This window comes from Perna viridis, chromosome 3 (genome assembly GCF_037379345.1).
Source record: "Perna viridis isolate PV_CMFRI_1.1 ecotype Kerala chromosome 3, ASM3737934v1, whole genome shotgun sequence".
Taxonomy (NCBI): domain Eukaryota; kingdom Metazoa; phylum Mollusca; class Bivalvia; order Mytilida; family Mytilidae; genus Perna; species Perna viridis.
In genome coordinates, this window is record NC_142447.1 from 1,153,878 (window position 1) to 1,174,456 (window position 20,579).

Genomic DNA, 20,579 nt, shown 5'->3' on the forward strand with positions numbered 1-20,579 from the left:
CCATTGTATTGACAAACATGCACAGTGAATACTAATACGGATTACCATTGTATTGACAATTTCCATTATTTTTACATTACTATCCTTTATAGGTTAGTAAGATACTGACAGAGAATGCAGAAAACCTGATGAAGATTGTGTTACAGACCATGAAGGCTGCTGAAGCTGTGTGTGTAAAGGTAGATTTTGATTAAAAACAATGTATTGTTCTAATCTATGAATATTTTGTCAATCACAACTCCAATTTACAAGTGGAGGTTTAATATAGTGTTGAAATGTTGGTGGAGATCAAACATTAAGCAATGAAAAGTTAATTTAAAATCATTTTCTTTAGATTTTGTGATTTTCTCCTTCAGCCTATGCTTTATTAAAACTATTTCTCCACTCTTTATGATAGTGTTGAGATTTTAACATCCTTGCTAAAACTTGCATGTTCAAAATCTAAGTTTAATCATCTCTTGTGGGAAAAGAAATTAAAACTATTCCTGACTTTAATAACATGCTTAAGGAAAATTTATTTTTGAAAGGTTTCTAAGAATTATATTGTAATTAAACATTTTGCTATATTTTCTGAAATTTTTAATCAAAGGGACTGAAAGCCCCAGAGGATACAACAAATCAGGATGCAGCTAGTGCTATCGTCCTGGCAACACAGTGGCAGAGACGTCTTATACGTCAGCGGCAGAGAGAGATGGCAGATGCTGATAAAGATGACCTTGGACTCCGTAGAATAGAAGAACACAAGCCTCCTGAATTGACTCAGATTTTTAAAACCAGCTAGCTTATTGTATAAGTTCTGCATATCATGTATTTGATTTAGGGCTTTTTTTTAGTAAATCTTTTCTGTGAGGAAACAGTTTTCAAGAAGTCATGTAGAGTGTTTGCTTTCTGTTATCTTCCTACCTGTGCATTGCAAGGTTCATTGCTACATAATTACATATTAAAATTAATATTTTTTTTTTTAAGAAACAAAAATGTTGCATTAAATTATTAGTTTATGGGCTTAGTTGTAATTGCAATTAATAGAAATAGCTAGAATATAAAACATTTTAAAACATTATATTCTATTAAATTTTAGTATTCAGTTGCAATCACAATAATGAGAACATTGTCAGTTCATGTCGTATAGGAGGATGAACTTACCAAATATTGCAAAAACTAAAATATCATTTTGGTCAAATTTGACAAAATTGTGCTAATAAAAGAATGCAATAAATTTTGAATTTACAGCAATATGTACATATATATTTTTGATTGCATTTTTCCGTAGTCAGTAAAAATGTTTACATGTATAATACTTTGTACTTCCCCACACATTTTTGCCTCATATTTACATGTAAAATATTTTATTACAAATGTGCAGCATTTTGCAAACAGTGTTCCCTTGGTTGTAAATTTTTATATGTTAACCTTGAAATACAATTTTACAAGCCGTGCAATTTTTTGCATTTACATTTTTGTGGTTGTTTTTTAATTCTGCATTTATTTTTATAATTTATATTTGAAGGTACCCATACAGGCTTTTAATTACTTGTAGTTGTGCCATAATGAAATTGTTTTTTTTTTCCATGAATTTTTATTCATGCTTCAGATGTCAATTTTAAATATATTGTTTCATTTGAATGTTATTTTAAAAATTGTAATGTGTATTGGGAAAAATCGTAAATTCATTTTTGAAAGTGTCATCATTTGTAGAATGTCGAACTTCTGATGGCTAGTATAATAAGAAAAAAGTCAAATTTGGATAATCAAGTGGGCTAGTGATTGTGTTTTCCACTGTTCAGTAATTTTATGTACATGTATAGCAGTGAATTCATTTTTTTTCTTGAAACATTCTGTAAATAATGAGAATATTAAATGAACATTTTAATCAGCACTCTGGACATCATGAAATAGTTTTTTATTAATGAAATTTCAATAGATATTTTTATTAATTAAATACACAGGGAAATTTTAGTCACTTAAAATTCATGTGAAGAAAATTTGCCTGTATACCAATTCAATGCATTTTCAATATGATTTCCATACATTATTGAATTTCTATTTCTATCAAAGGGAGATCATCTGTATAGAATACATTGTTACATGTCATTTTTTTAAAATTTATACTATAAAACTGGGAGCAAACTTCTTTATGAAATTTTAATATGTTTGAATACACCATTTTATCTTTACTTTTCCATTTAATTGAACCAACAAATTTTCTCTTAACTGAAGTCAATATGAAAAGGTGTGAATGATTTACTTCTAAATAGGTATAAAAGATAGGAGATCATCCATTACTCAATATGCTTATCATTCATTAAGAAAAAATAACACCAAATACAACTAGTTCAGCCAATATTTTTTAAGCTTTGAAATATTTTTCTTTTAATGGGCTTGTGAAAATTTGTTGATTTTTTAATTTGAATACTGGCTCAAACTTACAACCATGTTGCTTTGTTGTAAAACAATATTTCAACTTATTCTGGTGAAAATTCTCCTCTCAGACAACCCCTCAACTATTAATTGGTTCCCTGTTAGAAGGATTCTGGATCTGTAGCTTATTGTAACATTACCAAATCTGTTTTTACTGACTTATCGTAGTTTTATCATTTTTATTTATTTTTATGTAGTCGTACAATTCATTCTAATTGTTAGAACAATAATTTTGTATTAAGGTTATGCTGTGAAGGTACTTTAATTTGTGGATAACAATTTTTGTGGATTAGGGAAGAAACACTAGTTCATGGATTCTTGAATTCATGGTTTTGAGGTTTTCAGTATACACATCAATAAAAATATCCTTTTGGTATTGAACCAGATTTCGTGGTTTAGTTTACCCGCAAAAACCATGCAAATTGGTACCCCCAGTAACAATAGTACTTTCACAGTACAATATTTTCAGTATGAATTAACCAACATTTTTATGATATTTATGCTTTATACACATGTACATTGTAAACCTAACTGTGTCAGTATGTATTAAGTTAGACAGTCTCCCCCACAAGGTAAAAAAATAGTGAAACCTTTCTAAATTACACCTAAAATGATAAACCATGAACTAGACAGAGTTTAAACATAAATGACTGTCAGGTAAGCTAGAATAAGCTAGAAAACAAAGCTCACTAACGGATACTCTCTGCTTCTCTCTCTAGTGACTGCTATCAAAAATTTAAAAAAGTCATCAAAAAGAAAGTTAATGTTGCATCAGTCTGACAGTATGGCTTACCTATATAAAGCTTCTGTCCATATATCAGGCTGTGGTAAATAGTTGATGAGAAAATTGTAACGAGACATTTGTGGAAAGATGCACAGATGTACGTACTTCAAGTTCACTATATACCTCCTGCAAAGAAGTCTCTCCAAACTAAATAACCTTTATTCTTATTCAGTTTCAGTTTTCATAACTCTCTTACTGGATGTGCAATATTTAAAAATACTGTGTATTGAATAGTTAAATTCTGATTGCAAGATATCTCAGAATGAAACACTTATCACAGCAAAATTGTATTCAACCCCAAATAAATGTATTTGATAATGTACATGTGTACATGCAGTTCATATATTTCAAAACCAGTCACAATATCCATCAATTCTAATTATATGATTTTTTAATACTTTCTCTTTGTCTGATATAATTGTCAAGGTGCCTACATGGATTCCAGTTACGAAACAACGTCATGGATGTAAAATTCGCTTAGTTTTGTATAGTACACAAGTTCATTTTTCTCCTTCAGTATATTGCATGATGCATCAGAAACAATGATGTTTTGTATTGATGTTACACACATAGCATGTGGTTTGAATTTGTTTGAAAAAGTATTGACAACAGAGTTGCCATAGTAGTAAGAATAAATATTTTCTGTTAATTCCCATTTTACCACCCGGAACCCATTGTCATGTGATAAACCATCTATTATATAGACAACCTCAATCTTCAAATTAGTCATGCATATTGGGTACATTATAATGGGTTCTTTATTTTTGTTGCACTCCAGACTTCTTTTAAACTTTCCATCTAAGGTCTTAACTATGACAGCTCTCCTTCCGTGATGTGGAACGATGAAAATTAATTTGTTTCCAACATGTTTGTATTATACATTTGACCTTCAAAGCTCAATTACTCTAATTTAAGTCAAAGAAATATTACAGCTTCTGAAATAGTTTTCTGCTTCATGGATAACTTGGTACAAAAAGTGACAACACAAAACAATACTAGAATTTGTTTAATGTGATTTAATAAAACTCCAGCTTCTCTCATAGTTACATGTAACAAAAATTTATAACAATGGCATCTTCATGATTATGTACAATTCACCAGAACAAAAAAGGTTATACATTTACTTCCATATCCTAGTTACCTGATTAAATTTTACCGAGAATTTTTGCAATAATTTCTTATTTGGATTTTTTATTGTCCATTAGAAATCTAATTTTTTCTAATTATATATCCTGATAAACTCATGACAATTATTCTACACTAGTCCCACTTTGGTTTAAGATTTGACCCTTGGACCGACCTTACCACATGCCCCCCTCCCCACCCCAAAAAAAAAATAATCAAATGATAATGAGCAACTAAAACTAAGGCATCAACCATTTTTATATTAAAGGTGGGAGGAGCTGGGATTATTTTGAAAAAAAAATATATTATTCCAAGTTTGAGCAAAACAATTTATTTATTCCACCATGCACAGAAAGAAAAAAATAATGATTCAATATTTCCCCCATTACTTAACAATGTAGTTTTTTAAATAAAATTTTTAACTCGGGCTGCTGCTTAAAAACATATTTTCTTGCTTGCACGAAAAATTTCTTTTAACTCAACATAAAATCCCAGTTCCCCCACCCTTGAGAAGAAAATAGTCTGTGCCTTAAATAAATAGAAAAAAAAATGAAAAGAACTGAATGAGTCAATGAGACAACAACTCTATTAACCATTGAAAACAATAGTCAAAGCCTTCAATAAAAGGTGATAAAATTGCACGGATCATTTGATCAATCTGTATAATTCTGCACATTTTCAATTGCTCCATTATAACTGTAAGATATCATATTACGAGTGTTTGGACAGAAGGGCAGAATACATGTTACATCTAATACTATGTATGACATATGAAATAAGAATATGATTTGTCAACAACCTCTCCAAACCCTTTCAAAAAGCATCAAATTATTAACATGTAAATATATCAATAGATTTATCACTTCTTTCATTAAACAATAATGAAAAATAATACATGTACATGTATCACTAAAATTTGAGCTAAATTATGACACAGAAATTGAAAATAAATTTCATTTACTTAGAATGCTCCAAAATCTCTGCATTAGTTTTATCGTATTTTACTTGAAGTAGGACTTAGGAACACTTATGACATTATAGAATTAGAATTAACATTTGTAGTATATTTTAAAGGGTGAAAATTTGATAAATATTTTTTTTCCTAGACATATTAGTGGTCCCTATCATCTCAGTTCCTGCAAATATTTGTAAATAGATTTGGCAAGCCTCAGATACACAATGAAGTACACAGCATCTACACACAAAAATGGTTTACATTATTCAGAACTTTTGTGCAGCATATATGAAATGTAACATTAGTCTTTTCATATTTTTACATGATAGGGAGAAAAAAATTCATCGACACATGTAAGGAGGCTGAAAAATGAATGGTTCAGAATTGTTTAGTCAGAAATGATGTATGTAATTGTAAGTGGTTGTTTGGAGGCCAGTGCTGACTGTGTTTTTGGACATTTGCAGCTGAACTGTTATTCTAACATATACGGCCTAAATCTTTTTATGAAACACTTGACTCGTTTAAATATTGCACCAGTAACCAATACATTAATAATACAACCTCAAAATTTACATGTACAGAATATCATACGTTCTATTTCTATTTAAACCCCCAAAAATGAAAATAATTGAGAGACAAATTAAAACTATACATATAAATTTATATTTTGATTAGCAATGATCACATCATTATATACAGATAATTTATCTATAATAATAAGCATATGTACATTAATTTCAATCAATAGTTACAACACTTTGAAAAGAAACAAAAAATATCAAGTGAGCACCATTCAAAGGGGGATAACTCAAACCAAAAAACTGCTAGAACAAAGACCTGAGATAAGGGTGGATCTAAAAAACCTTAAAGAAGACAGTACAATGATGAAATATAAAAAAAAATATGGCAACAAAAATGATTTTTATAATCAAGTCACTTTTTCAAGTATTTCAAAAGGTTATTTAGATAAGATGAACAATGCCATCAAGCAGAAAAATCTTTAAAATGTATTTGTTTTAGGTTATAGTGGTCCAGCCAACTGTACGAAGTTCAGGATTGTTGCAAAGCATGATCAACAATGAAAACGAAATATAATACTAACAACCAAAAAATGAAGTAATTCTAATATAAGGCAAAAAAAGGATACCATTGCCTGGCAAGTCAATCACCCTGAAATTTTGTTTCTATACACAAAATAAATGCATTTATCTGTTCTTATATAAATTAAAAACAGAAACTGGAAGATGTTCTTCAGTTTCAGATCCATGACTTCAACTGCGAAAAGCAAAAAAAAAAAAAAATATATTGGTGATTTATTTGAAAATAAATAAGCAGGCAATTATGATTATATCATTGTCTTCTATAAATAATTAATTTTATGTTTGTTACATGGGTGTTTCCATGTATTTTATGATAGAAAACATTGTCTTCAGAATTTGAAAATTGGTAAAATGGAATACATTCAAAGGCCAATACTGTGAGTGATGAATGGAAGATTGACAAGAGGATCACTCAATAGTCAATACCCCTGTCTCAGTTAATAGGGATATAAAATTAAAGGGTAAAGCAGTGTGGTGTATGGAGAGGGGTGAGGGTGGAGACAGGCTACAATTCTCATCAAGAGAGATGATAGGTCAAAGGTCATATTTACAATGCAGAATTCAGAACATAGAGATATGTTTGGTTTTGAGCTGGGTCATAATTCTATGAATGATTTCTAAATGATCAATCTTTGTAAAATCAAAATCTGTTCTTCATGCTGACTTCAAAATAGATCAAAAATGGGAAAAATAGTAGCATGGAATATAGCAAGTACAACCATTTAAATGGAAGCTACACCTGTAAATAACATGTTTAATGTATGAAAAAATTAAAAGCTAAATTCTGGAAAACCATAAAAAAACAAACTCAGATAAAAAGCTTATTGCAGAGAAAAAAACTGAAATATTTTATGCCCTATCAAGTGAGTCAAAATTACGAATTAGTAATCATCAAAAATGATCAACACCAGCTTGTCTATACAGGCAAAATTTATATGTACATTTGACACACAATGCAGGCACATAATTTTGATGGTTCTCAAGTTTTGCCTGTGATAAGCATTTTTACTAGCAGTACTGAATTTTTGTTTAGTTTGAACAAGATTTAAGACATCAATTACCATACCTGTTAACCATCACACATGAGGGGAGAAACTCCCACAAAGTCAATGAAAAATTAAGAAACTTGCACAAAAAAAAAAATCACGATCTGACGGGTGCTTTTTGGTTAATATTATTATATTTAGGCAAAAATTACTAAATAATTGAATTTTTACATAAAAAGTTTCCTTTACATAAAAATATCCCACATGAGACATTGTAAATAGGGGAGAATCTCCCACCTGAAATGCTCGGAAGATTTACAGGTATGCAACTACACATGTTTCTAATCTTATGTTCCAATAGAAGTGAAGAGAATACACCTGTATGTATAATATACATGTTCACAGGTATGAAATAGTTCGTACAGATTTACAGGTATTGCATTACATGAAATTTCTCTATTAATATCATGACAAATATCAGTACAAAATATGAAAATGCAATGTTCAGATTATGAGTTGTGAGTTTATGTGATAAGAATAATTTAGGCCATTGTCACATGATACTGTACATATTGAGCTAAATATAGATGAAAACCACATGACTATCATGTGATCTCTATAAAGCACTTATAAAAATCATACATAATTTAGTTCAGAACATACATTCCTAGTAATGATCACAGTTGGAGAGAGTTTATAAATATTTCAAAAGATTGAACATACTGTATAGCAAGACATTTTTGCCAGGTTTTTTTAAAATTGTTCTTTTTTAATGAAATATAAAAAAAAGTTCATCAAATTTAGTCAAAGTTCCTATAATTTATTTCTCTTGTTTTGCAATCTTTGGATCACCATAGTAGACACACTGTAAGCAAGGTCACAATTAAATTTATATTCCTAAGGTTGGATCATCTTTTTTGAAACCCTCCAACAATAATCACCTTTCTATATGATGCCTATCCTTCAGGCTTCTTTTCAAATTTCATAAAAATCTTTTTGAGTAGTTCAGGAGGAGTTATAAGATATGTGTATAGATGAACTGAGAGAGGGGTTCCTACATAACCCAACTTCTCTGCAGGGGGTATAAAAAGGGCAAGATATTAGGAAGCATTAAACAAATATCATGAAGTTTGGCACTTGCAAAAATAACCTGCTATACAATACCACAATCTATATCCAAAGATTCTCATTTAATTCTTGAAAGTTTGAACAGTGTATTTAATACAAGCATCACGTTTTGTAAATTTTTATGACATCATGAATTGTCTGTCGACAAATTGGGCACAGTGACCCTTTGTCTTTGACCTGTATTGCACATTCAAAACACATGCACACATGTCCACATTTGTATAACACCGAGTTCACTTCTCGTTCGTAACACACAGTACATTCATTGTTTTCATTTTCTGGGATTGTATTTTCTGTTGGTGATGTAGGTGTTGATACAGAATGTGATTTCTTTGGCGGAACTGGTGGAGACGATTTGTTGTGGACACCAGATGGCACACTGAAGCTACGGGTCATAGATTGTTGCTGCTGCTGTTGTAATAAATGCTGCTGTTGAAGTGAGCTGGTGTGAGAATTAGCTATGTTTTGAGAAGCAGGCTGGATTGGTCTTTCTGGACGAGGAAGCGCTACACTGAGTGGTCCCTGGGTAAGATAGGAAGTGGAGCGTGGTCTGGGTGGCACAGGAGGTTGATGGGGGGCTACACCTGAAATGGAGATATTTGATTAATTGACATTACACAATAAGGTTTTATCTGTTTTTCAAGCAGCTAAGTAAGTCACTACTGAACCTCAAGAACAGCACAGAAATTCAGACATGATACCTCTTCAATGTCAATACTGAAACATGTATTCCATTGGGAAGACATCTTCACAATGAAAGGGCACTTGTGTCCACTTGGGTGAACACAGGAGCTCTGACTCAATGGGAATGAAGGGAAGAGGGAAACCTGTAAATCAAAACTGAATGTGTGATGTCTTAAGATCTCACTTTGCCATTATATGTACAAAACTGAACCTCAAATTTTCAGAGATACAACTGTGCCCTTGACCTCTCACCTTAAAATTCAAAAGGGTTTGCAATTTCCCTACGGATGAAGTATGTACTTGCAAGAACTTTACATGATTGTAATATCTACTAAAATCATATTGAGATAAATAAAGCTCAATTCATGTTCAAATGAGGCCAAATTTTACATTTAAAAGAAAGCTTCGACCTTAACTAACAGGAATAGAGATAATCCAAACTGAATGACAGTCAGACATACAGAATTGATAGCAACTGAACATTGATATTCTCCCATATTTTATCGCTGGGGCATTTTAACAACTGCATTACAACAAAATGCTTGATGACAGACAGACAGACAGAAAGACAGACAGACAGGCATAATTGATAGTAATTGAACATTGATGTGCTCTCAAATTTCATCACTGGAGCTCCAAGAAATGTTTGATAACATTAATTCTTTTTGTTTCTTCATTATCATTTAATGAAATATGAAGGATAGCTGTAAGAGTTATTGCATAACTGAAAACATTGGAAAATTATCATATTTGATAAAATTTGGCAAGAAACTAGGTTTTTCAAGAGCATTGCTGAAACCTTTGGAACCTTGATACAAATTACATACATCTACATTTTTGCTACTTTATTAGCATTACAGCTCCTGGTTAGAATCAGGCAGATTTAAATCCAATTTAACACAAAGTGAAAATTGTAAGGGCAATCCTTTGAAATGCCTGTGATAATATGAATTTTGAAAAAAATGGGAAGTCTTGAATTTTTAACAATCAAATAGAAAGCTGATTTATACAATGATTTTCCTGAAGAAACTTAACATTTTCAAAATCACAAGGAACACATCTTTGGAAATGTACAATTCGTATATCATGCAATATAATGCAGCTTTATCAACTGAAGGTGCAGAGAAAACTGAAGACATACAACAAAAACACAAGATTAAGGCAACCATTTTCTTTAGATTTTATCAACAAGATGTACGCATCATCATGCTAAGAATACCCCCACACAGCCATTTCAGTCAAAGCTGGGAAAAGGAGACACAGTACAATTTGACATGTAGAAGTTATATACTGAATATCTAAGTATTCCATGCTATAGAAGCTGAGAAATCTGTAATGAAAGCACCCTAAAAAACTACAAAGTCGATCAGTAAACAGGAAATAGTTAAGTAATGAACCTGAAAAAGGAAAAAAAAACTGTATAACTTATCATGAGGAAGCAATAAACCAAACATCTAAGCAATCCCTCCAGCAGAACTTGAGAAATCTAGAAAAAAGGTGTAATGGATGGATCTACACAACGATAGACTGATAGATGGAGGGACGGAATGACAAATGGACAAGGTGATTGCAATATAGCCCCCATTCTAATGAGTTGGGGTATAATTAAAATTTTGACAGTTTCATTCTGCATGAGGTGTAGTATTCTACATGAACTACATGTTCTACAGTCTGTACTGTTTGTACATAAAGTTTCTTGCAGAATGGCATACAAAAATTGTAACACATTTATCACTGATCTCCTAGATAATATGTAATGCACAGGATTGGAATCTTTGGAGATTCAGTCAAAATAGCTGATTTTCAAATTATATTTGCAGTTCATTATTTTATAGTGATCTTATCCAAATATTGATCATTTTTCCAAAACTCAGTAGTTAATGACAAACAATGAAATCTTTATTTCTTTTCAGTTTTATGCATATAGATACTTGTAGGTAATTTGAATACAAGTCTACATGTACTAAGATACGTGTAACCTACCCACCACCCTCCCCATAAAACTGACCTTCACCTTCACCAACGAAAATGAAATGATTTTTTCCATAATTTCTGACTATCAGAAACGGGCACTAAATCACAATTCATATCAAAGAGATCTCAATCATCAAAGCATAGCAGAAGAATGCAGAAATCATTACATTCAAATCAAAGTGCTGACAGAACTAGCATTAGTTCTTATCCAGGAGATCTATAAACAAACATATGTCTCCATGTTGTATTTGTTTAAACATCATTTACATTACCATCAACAAACAATCAGTGAAGAATTAGCACTGGGTTAAAGTTCAATGTGCAAACAAGCACGACTGCACGTAACTGACAGGTACTCCACATAGCATATTAAAAAGATACATCTGGAAGTATGCAGGGGTAGAAATAAGAAGATTCGTCCAACTGGTCAAGCAAGCAATTTTTGCCCAAATTGAACTGGCCTGGAGTGAAGTTTAAAATTATGTGGCCCAGCAGTAAAGGGCTGTTTGAATTTGACTTGCTTGACACGAAGCCGCATGTAGGAGAGCACATATTTCTACTCCTTGGCACAAATAATATTTTGCCTTTTCCAATGCATGTTTATTGACTTTTTTACACAGAACATCTCTATTTATATGCGCATTGTATTTCCTTCTGACTATTTTACTCTCAATCAAAGCCAACTTTCACTTGTTAACCATACATTTTTAGGTTTACTTGCTTGAGCTTGGTATCTATAAATTGCATTTAAATCTGTTTAAACTGAACATCATTCCGTCTGAAAGTTTTATTTGGTTTTGGAAAGTGTTCAGATGAGGTCTAAAATGCATTAAAACTATTACCGTAGAGCAGGAAATTTTCATGTGATTTTATTTCATGCTATATTCTTGAGGTTTCTGCATGTTAGGAAATTGCAAAAAAAAGCTTGCCAAATTTTATTCAATATATTTATTCATATAATTTCCATTCCACTTCATCTAAAGATGTGAAAAACAAAGACTGCGAACATTTAATAACCCTATTTATAGAGTAAATCATGATATTTGGCACCAAATAAAATTCCCCGCCATACAGTATTTAATCACTACAGATGAGAGATTTAGTCTGGTTCTCGGTTTTATTCAGGATTGGGTTGATTTCACTATATCTTAATTAACTCAACTACAAGGTGTGCCAAATTTAAATTATTTTGTCAACACAAAAATATCAGTGAGGAATTTCCTTGATTTATCATCACTGAAAATGTCACATGTAAATTTTATTCAATATTCACAGCAGTATTAAAACTTGAAATAATTTTACACATGACATTTGTCATATTTTTATCAATTTAAAATATGTATTACACATAATAATGAGTATGTTATGATCAAAACATTTAATATGGCATTTACAATGCATAACAATTCAGATTGTATATAAATTTAAATTCAAGGTTAGAATAATTTATATGAAGAAATTTGGCAGGTATTAGAAATGAGCAGAATGTCAAGTACATTCTGGGAAGTTATCTTGAAAGATGAAGATGAGCTGGGCAAACTCATAATGTACCATACACATCCAAATAATCAGTAATTCTGTTCCATCTGTAAATGTATCAAGGGCAGTATCTCCAAAAACTAAAACAAGTATTGAATAGAAATCTGATAAGTCTACATGAACTTGAAATGTAAGATAGAATTTGTTTGTAAATTGTAAATATTTTTCCCAGCTCAAAAGGTACAGACACATGTTTACTGAGACTCATAATGTACACATTTTACATGTCAAAAAATATATTATAATAAAGAATATTTCTTGTAAGAAAGGTTCTGATAAAAATTAAGGTACCTGTCAAATACAGTGAATAGAGAAAGTGAACAGACATCTATATTCCCCCAGTGATGCAATTCCAGTGGCGGATCCAAAGGGGTGTGTTCAGGGGGTTGGCACCCCTCCTTTTTATTGGAAAATTTGTCATTTTCAAGTGTAAAATTGACAAAAAAATGTAAATTATGTCCTAGCATACCCCTTTTATCTGAGGAACTCCAGCTTGCACCCCTCCTTTTCAAAGTGTCAGGATCCACCACTGTATTCTACAATACATATCTAATCATACGAAAGTTCACCAGGTCTATTGAAATGTTCTTTTGACTACTTGTATTACATTTCAAGCAAGTAAAGTTTTCGTTATAGTTAGATCAAGAAGTTTTAACATTGGCTTAATGACTAATGATTATAATGGTTAGCAGTGAACAATGAGACTGCAAACTCATATCTGTATATACTACTTGATGACAATTCATATTTTTCACCGTATCCTATGGAAATGATCTGTAAAATCCTGAACTTTCTGAAATTTTAACAAAAGTACTATGGAGACATTCACAATCTGTAGAGCATAATTTGCAGTCAAAATTCATAAAAAATACGAAAATTTGTTTAAGTAAACACATCTGCAAACTGTCCAATGTGGGTCCTGACTCACATCACATCAACTAGTTGACATAACTGGTATCCATGTATCTTATAGAGACATCTTTATGGCAAAAATTTCCTTGAGTGACCAACAAAAAATATTTTTTGGTCTGGCAGAACCTTCAAGTCTGTCTCTTCAGCCAGTTATAAAAAGTTTAAAATTCAGGCTCAACGCATTATTTTATTACAAGTCCAAAAGGGGTTAAAATCTAAGAGTGAAAGGTTCATGACTTTTCCAAGATTAAAAGGTCCAGGACTTCCAAGTTTCAAATCAATGGTCCACTTGAAGAAATCATTCTATAATAAAATGTTGATTTATAGAGTTTAAGGTCCAGAACCCATGTAAATGAAATTTCAGAGGTCCTAGGTAAGAAATTGAGGGTCTGCTGCTCCATGGTCTAGAAATGCCAGAAGCCATGAACCCTTTGCACTTAAATACTGAAAATTGGCCTTAAGCAAAGGATTTACAATGTAACTTAGGAGACCTTTTTTTTTAATTTCTATTTGAATCACTGACAGGCACATCATTTGAACTTTGATACAAAATGTAAAAATCCATCTGTTCATTCATCTAAAATTCAACAGAAAACTGTTGGTGTACAATTTCTTCCCATGACAAACAGATATAGACTTGTTTCAACATGCTTAAAACAAATTCATCTTCAAAAAAAGTAAATTAACAAGTAGATGTTTCAGAAACACCTGAGAGGTCAAAGGTAACACCCAATCAATAATTCTCCTAACTGAAGATGCACAAAATGCACCTTCTTACGTCATTAACTTCTTTCCTGCTAGGAAATTTATCATCTGAAGTGTGTGCCGAATGATTTTCTGACAACACATTCCACTTTACTGCTATCAATAAAAAAATGTCAGAATTATTCTTTATATTTTAGAAATTTCTTTTGAAAGAATTCACCTCTAGATAAAAGCTATCAGAATCAAAGACAACTTAGTTTTGATCATGATGTTTGGATCCCGTTCAAAGTTTTAAGCTTTCATACAAAACAAAGAAAGATATAATGTAGATATATGATGAAGACAATGACCCAAAACTTTTATAAACATCAACTGTAAGTTAATGAACCACACTTTTTCTTACTTAAGCAGTTTTATGAAAAACTAGAAAAAATTTGTCAGTTAATCACAGATACTCCTACCTTTAAAATTTAAAAAAGTGAAAAAGGGACATAACTCAAATATGGTGCAATACCCAGTAAAAAAAAATTCCCTGAATTTTATGGCCTGCGTTTTCAAGTCTTGTAAAAGATCACTGAGTGGTTCTTCATTTACAAAAATATCATCCTTAAACCAAGTATGATTAATGTAGATATATATGGATGGACAAGGCTACATAACAGTCCCTATATATTTCCTAACTTATGGATGGACAAGCCTACATAACAGTCCCTATATATTTCCTAACTTATGGATGGACAAGCCTACATAACAGTCCCTATATATTTCCTAACTTATGGATGGACAAGGCTACATAACATTCTCTATAGATTTCCTAACTTATGGATGGACAAGCCTACATAAAAGTCCCTATATATTTCCTAACTTATGGACGGACAAGGCTACATAACATTCTCTATAGATTTCCTAACAGGTGTTTTCATAATTGTACAAAAATGTTGATACTTTCCAAACCAAGGCAAATTATTTAAGAATATTCAAAAATGATGTTTTCTACAAATATAAATCCTTGATTTTCCATCTCAGCTGAATATTCCTACCTAAGCATCTTATTTTCTGTATATTTCCATAGATGTCGAAAAATATCCACAGCGGCAATGTTCTGTCGACATGCATTAAGGTGGCAACCTTACTGTTATTTCTAGAATACCGTACCTCACCTGTCAAAATAGGCATGTTAAATATATGTATAAATATAAATATAAATAATAAAATATATATAATAATATAAATAATTATTCAAAAGGAACAAATATACTATAGTCAGTTCACTTGTTTTGGTCATTTCCACTTGCCAATGGTGGAGGTAAGTCATCACCATAAGTGACCTCCAACTATAGCAATGACCAGTCTTAAAAGACTGTGATCGATTTCACAAAAAGTAGTTAATGTAAAATTATAATAAATATATATAAAATAACTTATGATGTGTTAATAGAAAAAGCATTGTGATGTCATAATTTACCATCATTTCTACGCTTACAGCTGTTTGTGAAATAGACTATAGACTGGTATAGAGATATCTGTGTATAGAACATTCTACATATTAAGACTACCTATAGATCTAATATAAGACCATAACTTAACTATCCCTTGAAAATTACTTAAAATTAGCAACATGTATAATTTAGAATATAATCTTTCAACTCATCACAGCCTCTTTAGAGATTTCAGTGACTTTTCAATTTCTAGCTGGAGCACTGTCAGTATTACATTTAATTATTCTACTGCAGATATATTTGTTAGTACATTAGTAGTATTTCTTACATCTCTTAATTTCTTATATCAACAGGTCTTGTGGTTAAGTTCCTTTGTTGGTGGATATCAACTTATCAATTTCCTGAAATCAACACAGTTATTTCATGGAATTTGATAATCTTTAAAAGTTAAGTGGAGGGATAATTCAATTTAATCTATAAGGTTTGAACGCCACTTAGAAGCTGAACAAGAACTTAGTAAATACCCAACAAACAAAGGAACAACTTCAGAAATATTTTAAAAAATCAATTACACATTTCCTTAAATTAATTTTTTGAGGAAAAAAGAGACATAGTTTAGTGGTAATCGAAAACTAATGACCAAACTATACCACAAACACATTGATTGTTTATTCCATATTGTCAACTTTCCTTTCATCTGCGGCAACATCCCTTCAGCACCAAGTATGGAGTTTTCATATCACAACTCATACTTTATGCCAGAGCTTGCCATAACTACGCAGACTTTTTGTATTGTGCTAGACTTCCTACAATTAGGCCTCTGGAACAGGCCTACGGTAATGTTGCAACAAGATAGAAGTCATCTCTACAGAAGTTTTATGGTCACCATCAGATAATAATTTTGTTATTACCCTTCATTGTATTAAATCTACACATTATGTACTAAAACCCCTTCAATATATATATATACATATTTGCAAAAGTCAGAAGTCCCAAGGTGTGTATTTAATTTGCTACTCATGTAGTCTGATTGTATTCATGATCAAGATTTCTTAATCAGAAAATGGAAATACCTTCATGAATGTTTTATCATCAGAACCAGACAGCGTCTATTACAAAACATTGACAAACAAGGTAATGAAATCGACAACACTACTGAGAAGGGCAAATAGAATCCATTGAAGCATTTTTTTAATCCTTTTATAGTCATATTTACCTAATTAAGAACTAATATAAACTAATTAAAATGATAGCTTTGAACCTTTCATACCTGTAGCTCTGGTGTAGTTATCATTTATGACAAATAATGATTTTTTTTTTAATTCCAGCACATGAGATAACTTGTCATCCAAGAGTGCATTTAGATTCAACTTTGCGAACAAGTTCCATACACTTGGCATATTTTGGCACTCATGATAATATTTTGATAATTCACCCATTCCAATTAATTATCCTATAAGAATTCCATGATCAGTTGTCCAGTTATCATCTGAAAACCGTTAGGGAATGGACATAAGGACAGACAGAACGACTGACACGATACTTCATGTTGCAGGTACATGTATAATAATTGAGTAATTCCTTAAAATTGGGGCAATTTTTCATGTATTCATAAAAATCAGGTACATTGATGGCATGATTAAACTGTCATGCAATTATTTGCTCAAAAACCCAAAATGAACCCCTAAATGGCTTTCAAATTAAAGATTTGAAGAAAGAAAAAAAAAAACAATGTTTTCATAAAAAAAAGTACTTGTAACTATGAATGAATTTGCAATACTACATCAATTTCAATGCAAATGTTCAAGATTGGATATGAAACAATGAAAATATAACAGGAAGGAATTGAATTCAGATTGAATTTTTCCATTGAAACATGATACAATCAATTCTTTCAAGTATAAAGAAGTTTTCTAATTTCCAATAAAAAATTAAGCAGGTTTTCCTTAAATATAACAGTGTAAACAATACATTACGGTCAATCCTGTCCTTAGTAACCATGAAAAGCAAACTCATGGTTACATAAGACAGGTGGTCATTATATACAGGCTACTTTTATATAATATGCATTACTAGTAGGATAGCCAGTTGAAATGAGTGAATAACCAAACATTATCACAAGTGCCGAAGAAGACCATGATTTTTAAACGAGTGTGCAGAACTTGTTCCATGCACGAGTTAAATCTTCCAGCATTCTTGGCACAAGTAATCATATTTTGTTATTTATGATAAACAGTTGATTATCCTATTTATTATATAGATTTTCTTCATAATTTATCAATATTTTCAACATGAATTTTAAATTCTGTGATTGGCGGATTGATATCAAAGTTGTAATGTTTCGGCGAGAGAAAGTCCAAGAGGGAAATTAATGAATTTACTTCACAGTGTGAATTATCAAAATTTATTACACTGGGAACATTTGATAAAACACTGCTATCTATATAATAAATAGAAATATTTCAATCACATGTATAGTTTTTTTAAGACTGGTTATTGCAGAATACAGGTAGTTGTTAATACAATTTGAAGTGTACTTAAAGTCCGAAAGGTATTAACTGTTTTAGATTTAACTTCTACGTCTGTGCATTTGTTCAGTTGCACAATATCTTCTTTTTTCTATAGTACTTGAAATCTTGAACTTATGGGCATATATTGCCCAAGAAACCTGATCTTATGTCTATGTAGGTAATCTAAAATATGGTGTTTTAAATAGATCTATTGGTTTGTATCTTCAAGTTAATCAATGACTCCAATTCACCCATGAAGATTATACAAAGATCAACTAAGTAATTTGAGGTTTATTAACATACAGTGAGAGTACTTTTATTTGGGGGTACCAATTTTTGTGGTTTAGGAAACAATTATCAGTTATCAGATTCTTGAATTTGTGGATCATACAAACGAATGAGAATTTCCTCTTTGTTGGAAACCAAATTTCGTGGTTTATCAAACCCACGAAAACCACAAAAATTAGTACCCTACAAACAATAGTACTTTCACAGTACATAATTTCTACCTACCATCATTTGTTAGATGAAAGCATAACTCGTCTCCAATTTCTGGTGATCGATAAACATCCTTATTTACAACCCAATATTCCATCCTATCTAACAGAAGATCGGCATCATCTGGTAGCTCAGATTGCGACACAGAGTCGGGAGAACATGTCGTGAACCCCACAGCAAGTCCTCCAACATATGATCTGTCTATACCAAGAACTTGAAGCACTATTTTTTCACCACATTTTAATGGCCTAGAGGAGAAGACATATCCATTACAGAATTCTTCAGGTGAGCGAAATGCAATAGTTCGACTAGGGTCCGTTATTTGAATATTTTTTCCATTGAGTTTATGAAATTGCATCAACGAGAATCGTGTCATTGTATAATATTTTATGGGTAAACTCTGTGACTGCACCACAGTGTTGGGCGGAGCTTGGTCTCCTGATGTCATAGCAGTCATCTGTGATGTAATCGCTGAAATTTCTGCTGGCATTGATATTGATGGACGGTTTAACATATTGTTCAGCATTGGAGGCTCTGGAAATTAAAAAAAAAATTTTTAAATAAGAATAAAATGAGAATAAGTTTAAAACCCAATTTAATCTCCAACTTTAATAAGGGTCTTTCAAATACTGTTAATATGAAAACCTTGGCAGTGAGAGAATAGCAATTTTTTCTACATTTGTGGTTATGAAATACCTGTGAAATTTACCCAAGTGAGTTGCAATATAACAGCCCCTCAAAAATATCCACATTGCCTGATTTCTCACACCACACAGCTAGATACATCTGCAGAGGTGGTGCCCTAAACAAATGGGGCACATACAGACACAAAGTTCAAGCTTGATACAGTATTGAATTTTGTGACATTTGATGAGAAACTAGGCAGGTGTTTCTAGAAAAGCAGAGGAAGCTTGCTCTGCCGGTGCATCTAGTCCATACTTCTGGTTTTTAGTGGAACCTTAATTGCTCATTGATTTTGTTTCTTTGTATTGTTATTTTGGTTATTCCATGTTCTTTGTTGTATGCTTCTATTTTCCCAGTCTAGTCTTTATCCTTTGAATACATTTTTTTTTATTACAGCTGGAATCTTTGTTGCATTGAGTGCTGGAACTATTTAACCATGCTCATTATAAAGTGCTGATCAAGTCAGACTTAAATATTTAACTAGCCAATTTAAATCAAGAAAACAAAAAACGTTACATATGACCTTGTGTCCAAAAACTTCCTAACTTTAAATTAAAAACATATCAACTAACATTGTTGTTTCTGCTACTTATAATGTGTTAATGTTGCACTTATGTTAAAGTATGGAATCAACAATTTACATAAGGCCAAAAAATATACATAAAGGCTGTTTATGGTTGAGAGTCAAGTTGAAAGACACTTTTTTCATCTGCAATCATAACTCATTTGATCACATAACAAATCAATTCTGCAAATTTCAAAACTAAAAACAAGAAAATGTAACCATAAAACACAAATGCCTGACATCCCTATAATGTTAGAATCATAAAATGATGAATATGTGTGATAGGTTTACATAATAACAGTAACCACCTAACCCACAGAAGACTACAAGGAGGTAGTGACAAACAAAAAATCTTTTAGATGTTATCACATACTTTGATACTTTGTGTGGCAGGGTATTAAAACCAAGTATCTGCTTTATAAGCAAGGCTTTAAAATTACTGTAAAGTAAAATATGTATGTGGCAGCAAAAAAAATTGCTTGCATCAAGAACCCCTCAAATCTTCCTTGTCTTACACATAGAGAAACCACAAAGAATCAATCCCATCACTAAGTCATTAAACTTTGCCCAAGG

General features: G+C 31.5%; 2 protein-coding genes across 4 annotated transcripts in view; one reads left to right on the forward strand and one right to left on the reverse strand.

Moving 5' to 3' along the window:
• Positions 1–2,949, forward strand: part of LOC148620578 (uncharacterized) — a 35,754-nt gene extending 32,805 nt beyond the window's left edge. For both annotated transcript variants that reach the window (XM_088574251.1, XM_088574252.1), the window contains 2 exons: positions 93–179; positions 590–2,949. In XM_088574251.1, the coding sequence (XP_088430377.1) occupies positions 93–179; positions 590–781 (279 nt within the window). In that variant the 3' untranslated portion in view covers positions 782–2,949. The remainder of the gene's footprint in view (positions 1–92; positions 180–589) is intronic.
• A 1,243-nt stretch (positions 2,950–4,192) lies between these two features.
• The window catches only part of LOC148620580 (protein neuralized-like), a 47,579-nt gene continuing 31,192 nt past the window's right edge, over positions 4,193–20,579 (reverse strand). For both annotated transcript variants that reach the window (XM_088574256.1, XM_088574255.1), the window contains exons 3-5: positions 18,773–19,291; positions 15,351–15,470; positions 4,193–9,080 (exon numbers count right to left, since the gene is read on the reverse strand). In XM_088574256.1, the coding sequence (XP_088430382.1) occupies positions 8,599–9,080; positions 15,351–15,470; positions 18,773–19,291 (1,121 nt within the window). In that variant the 3' untranslated portion in view covers positions 4,193–8,598. The remainder of the gene's footprint in view (positions 9,081–15,350; positions 15,471–18,772; positions 19,292–20,579) is intronic.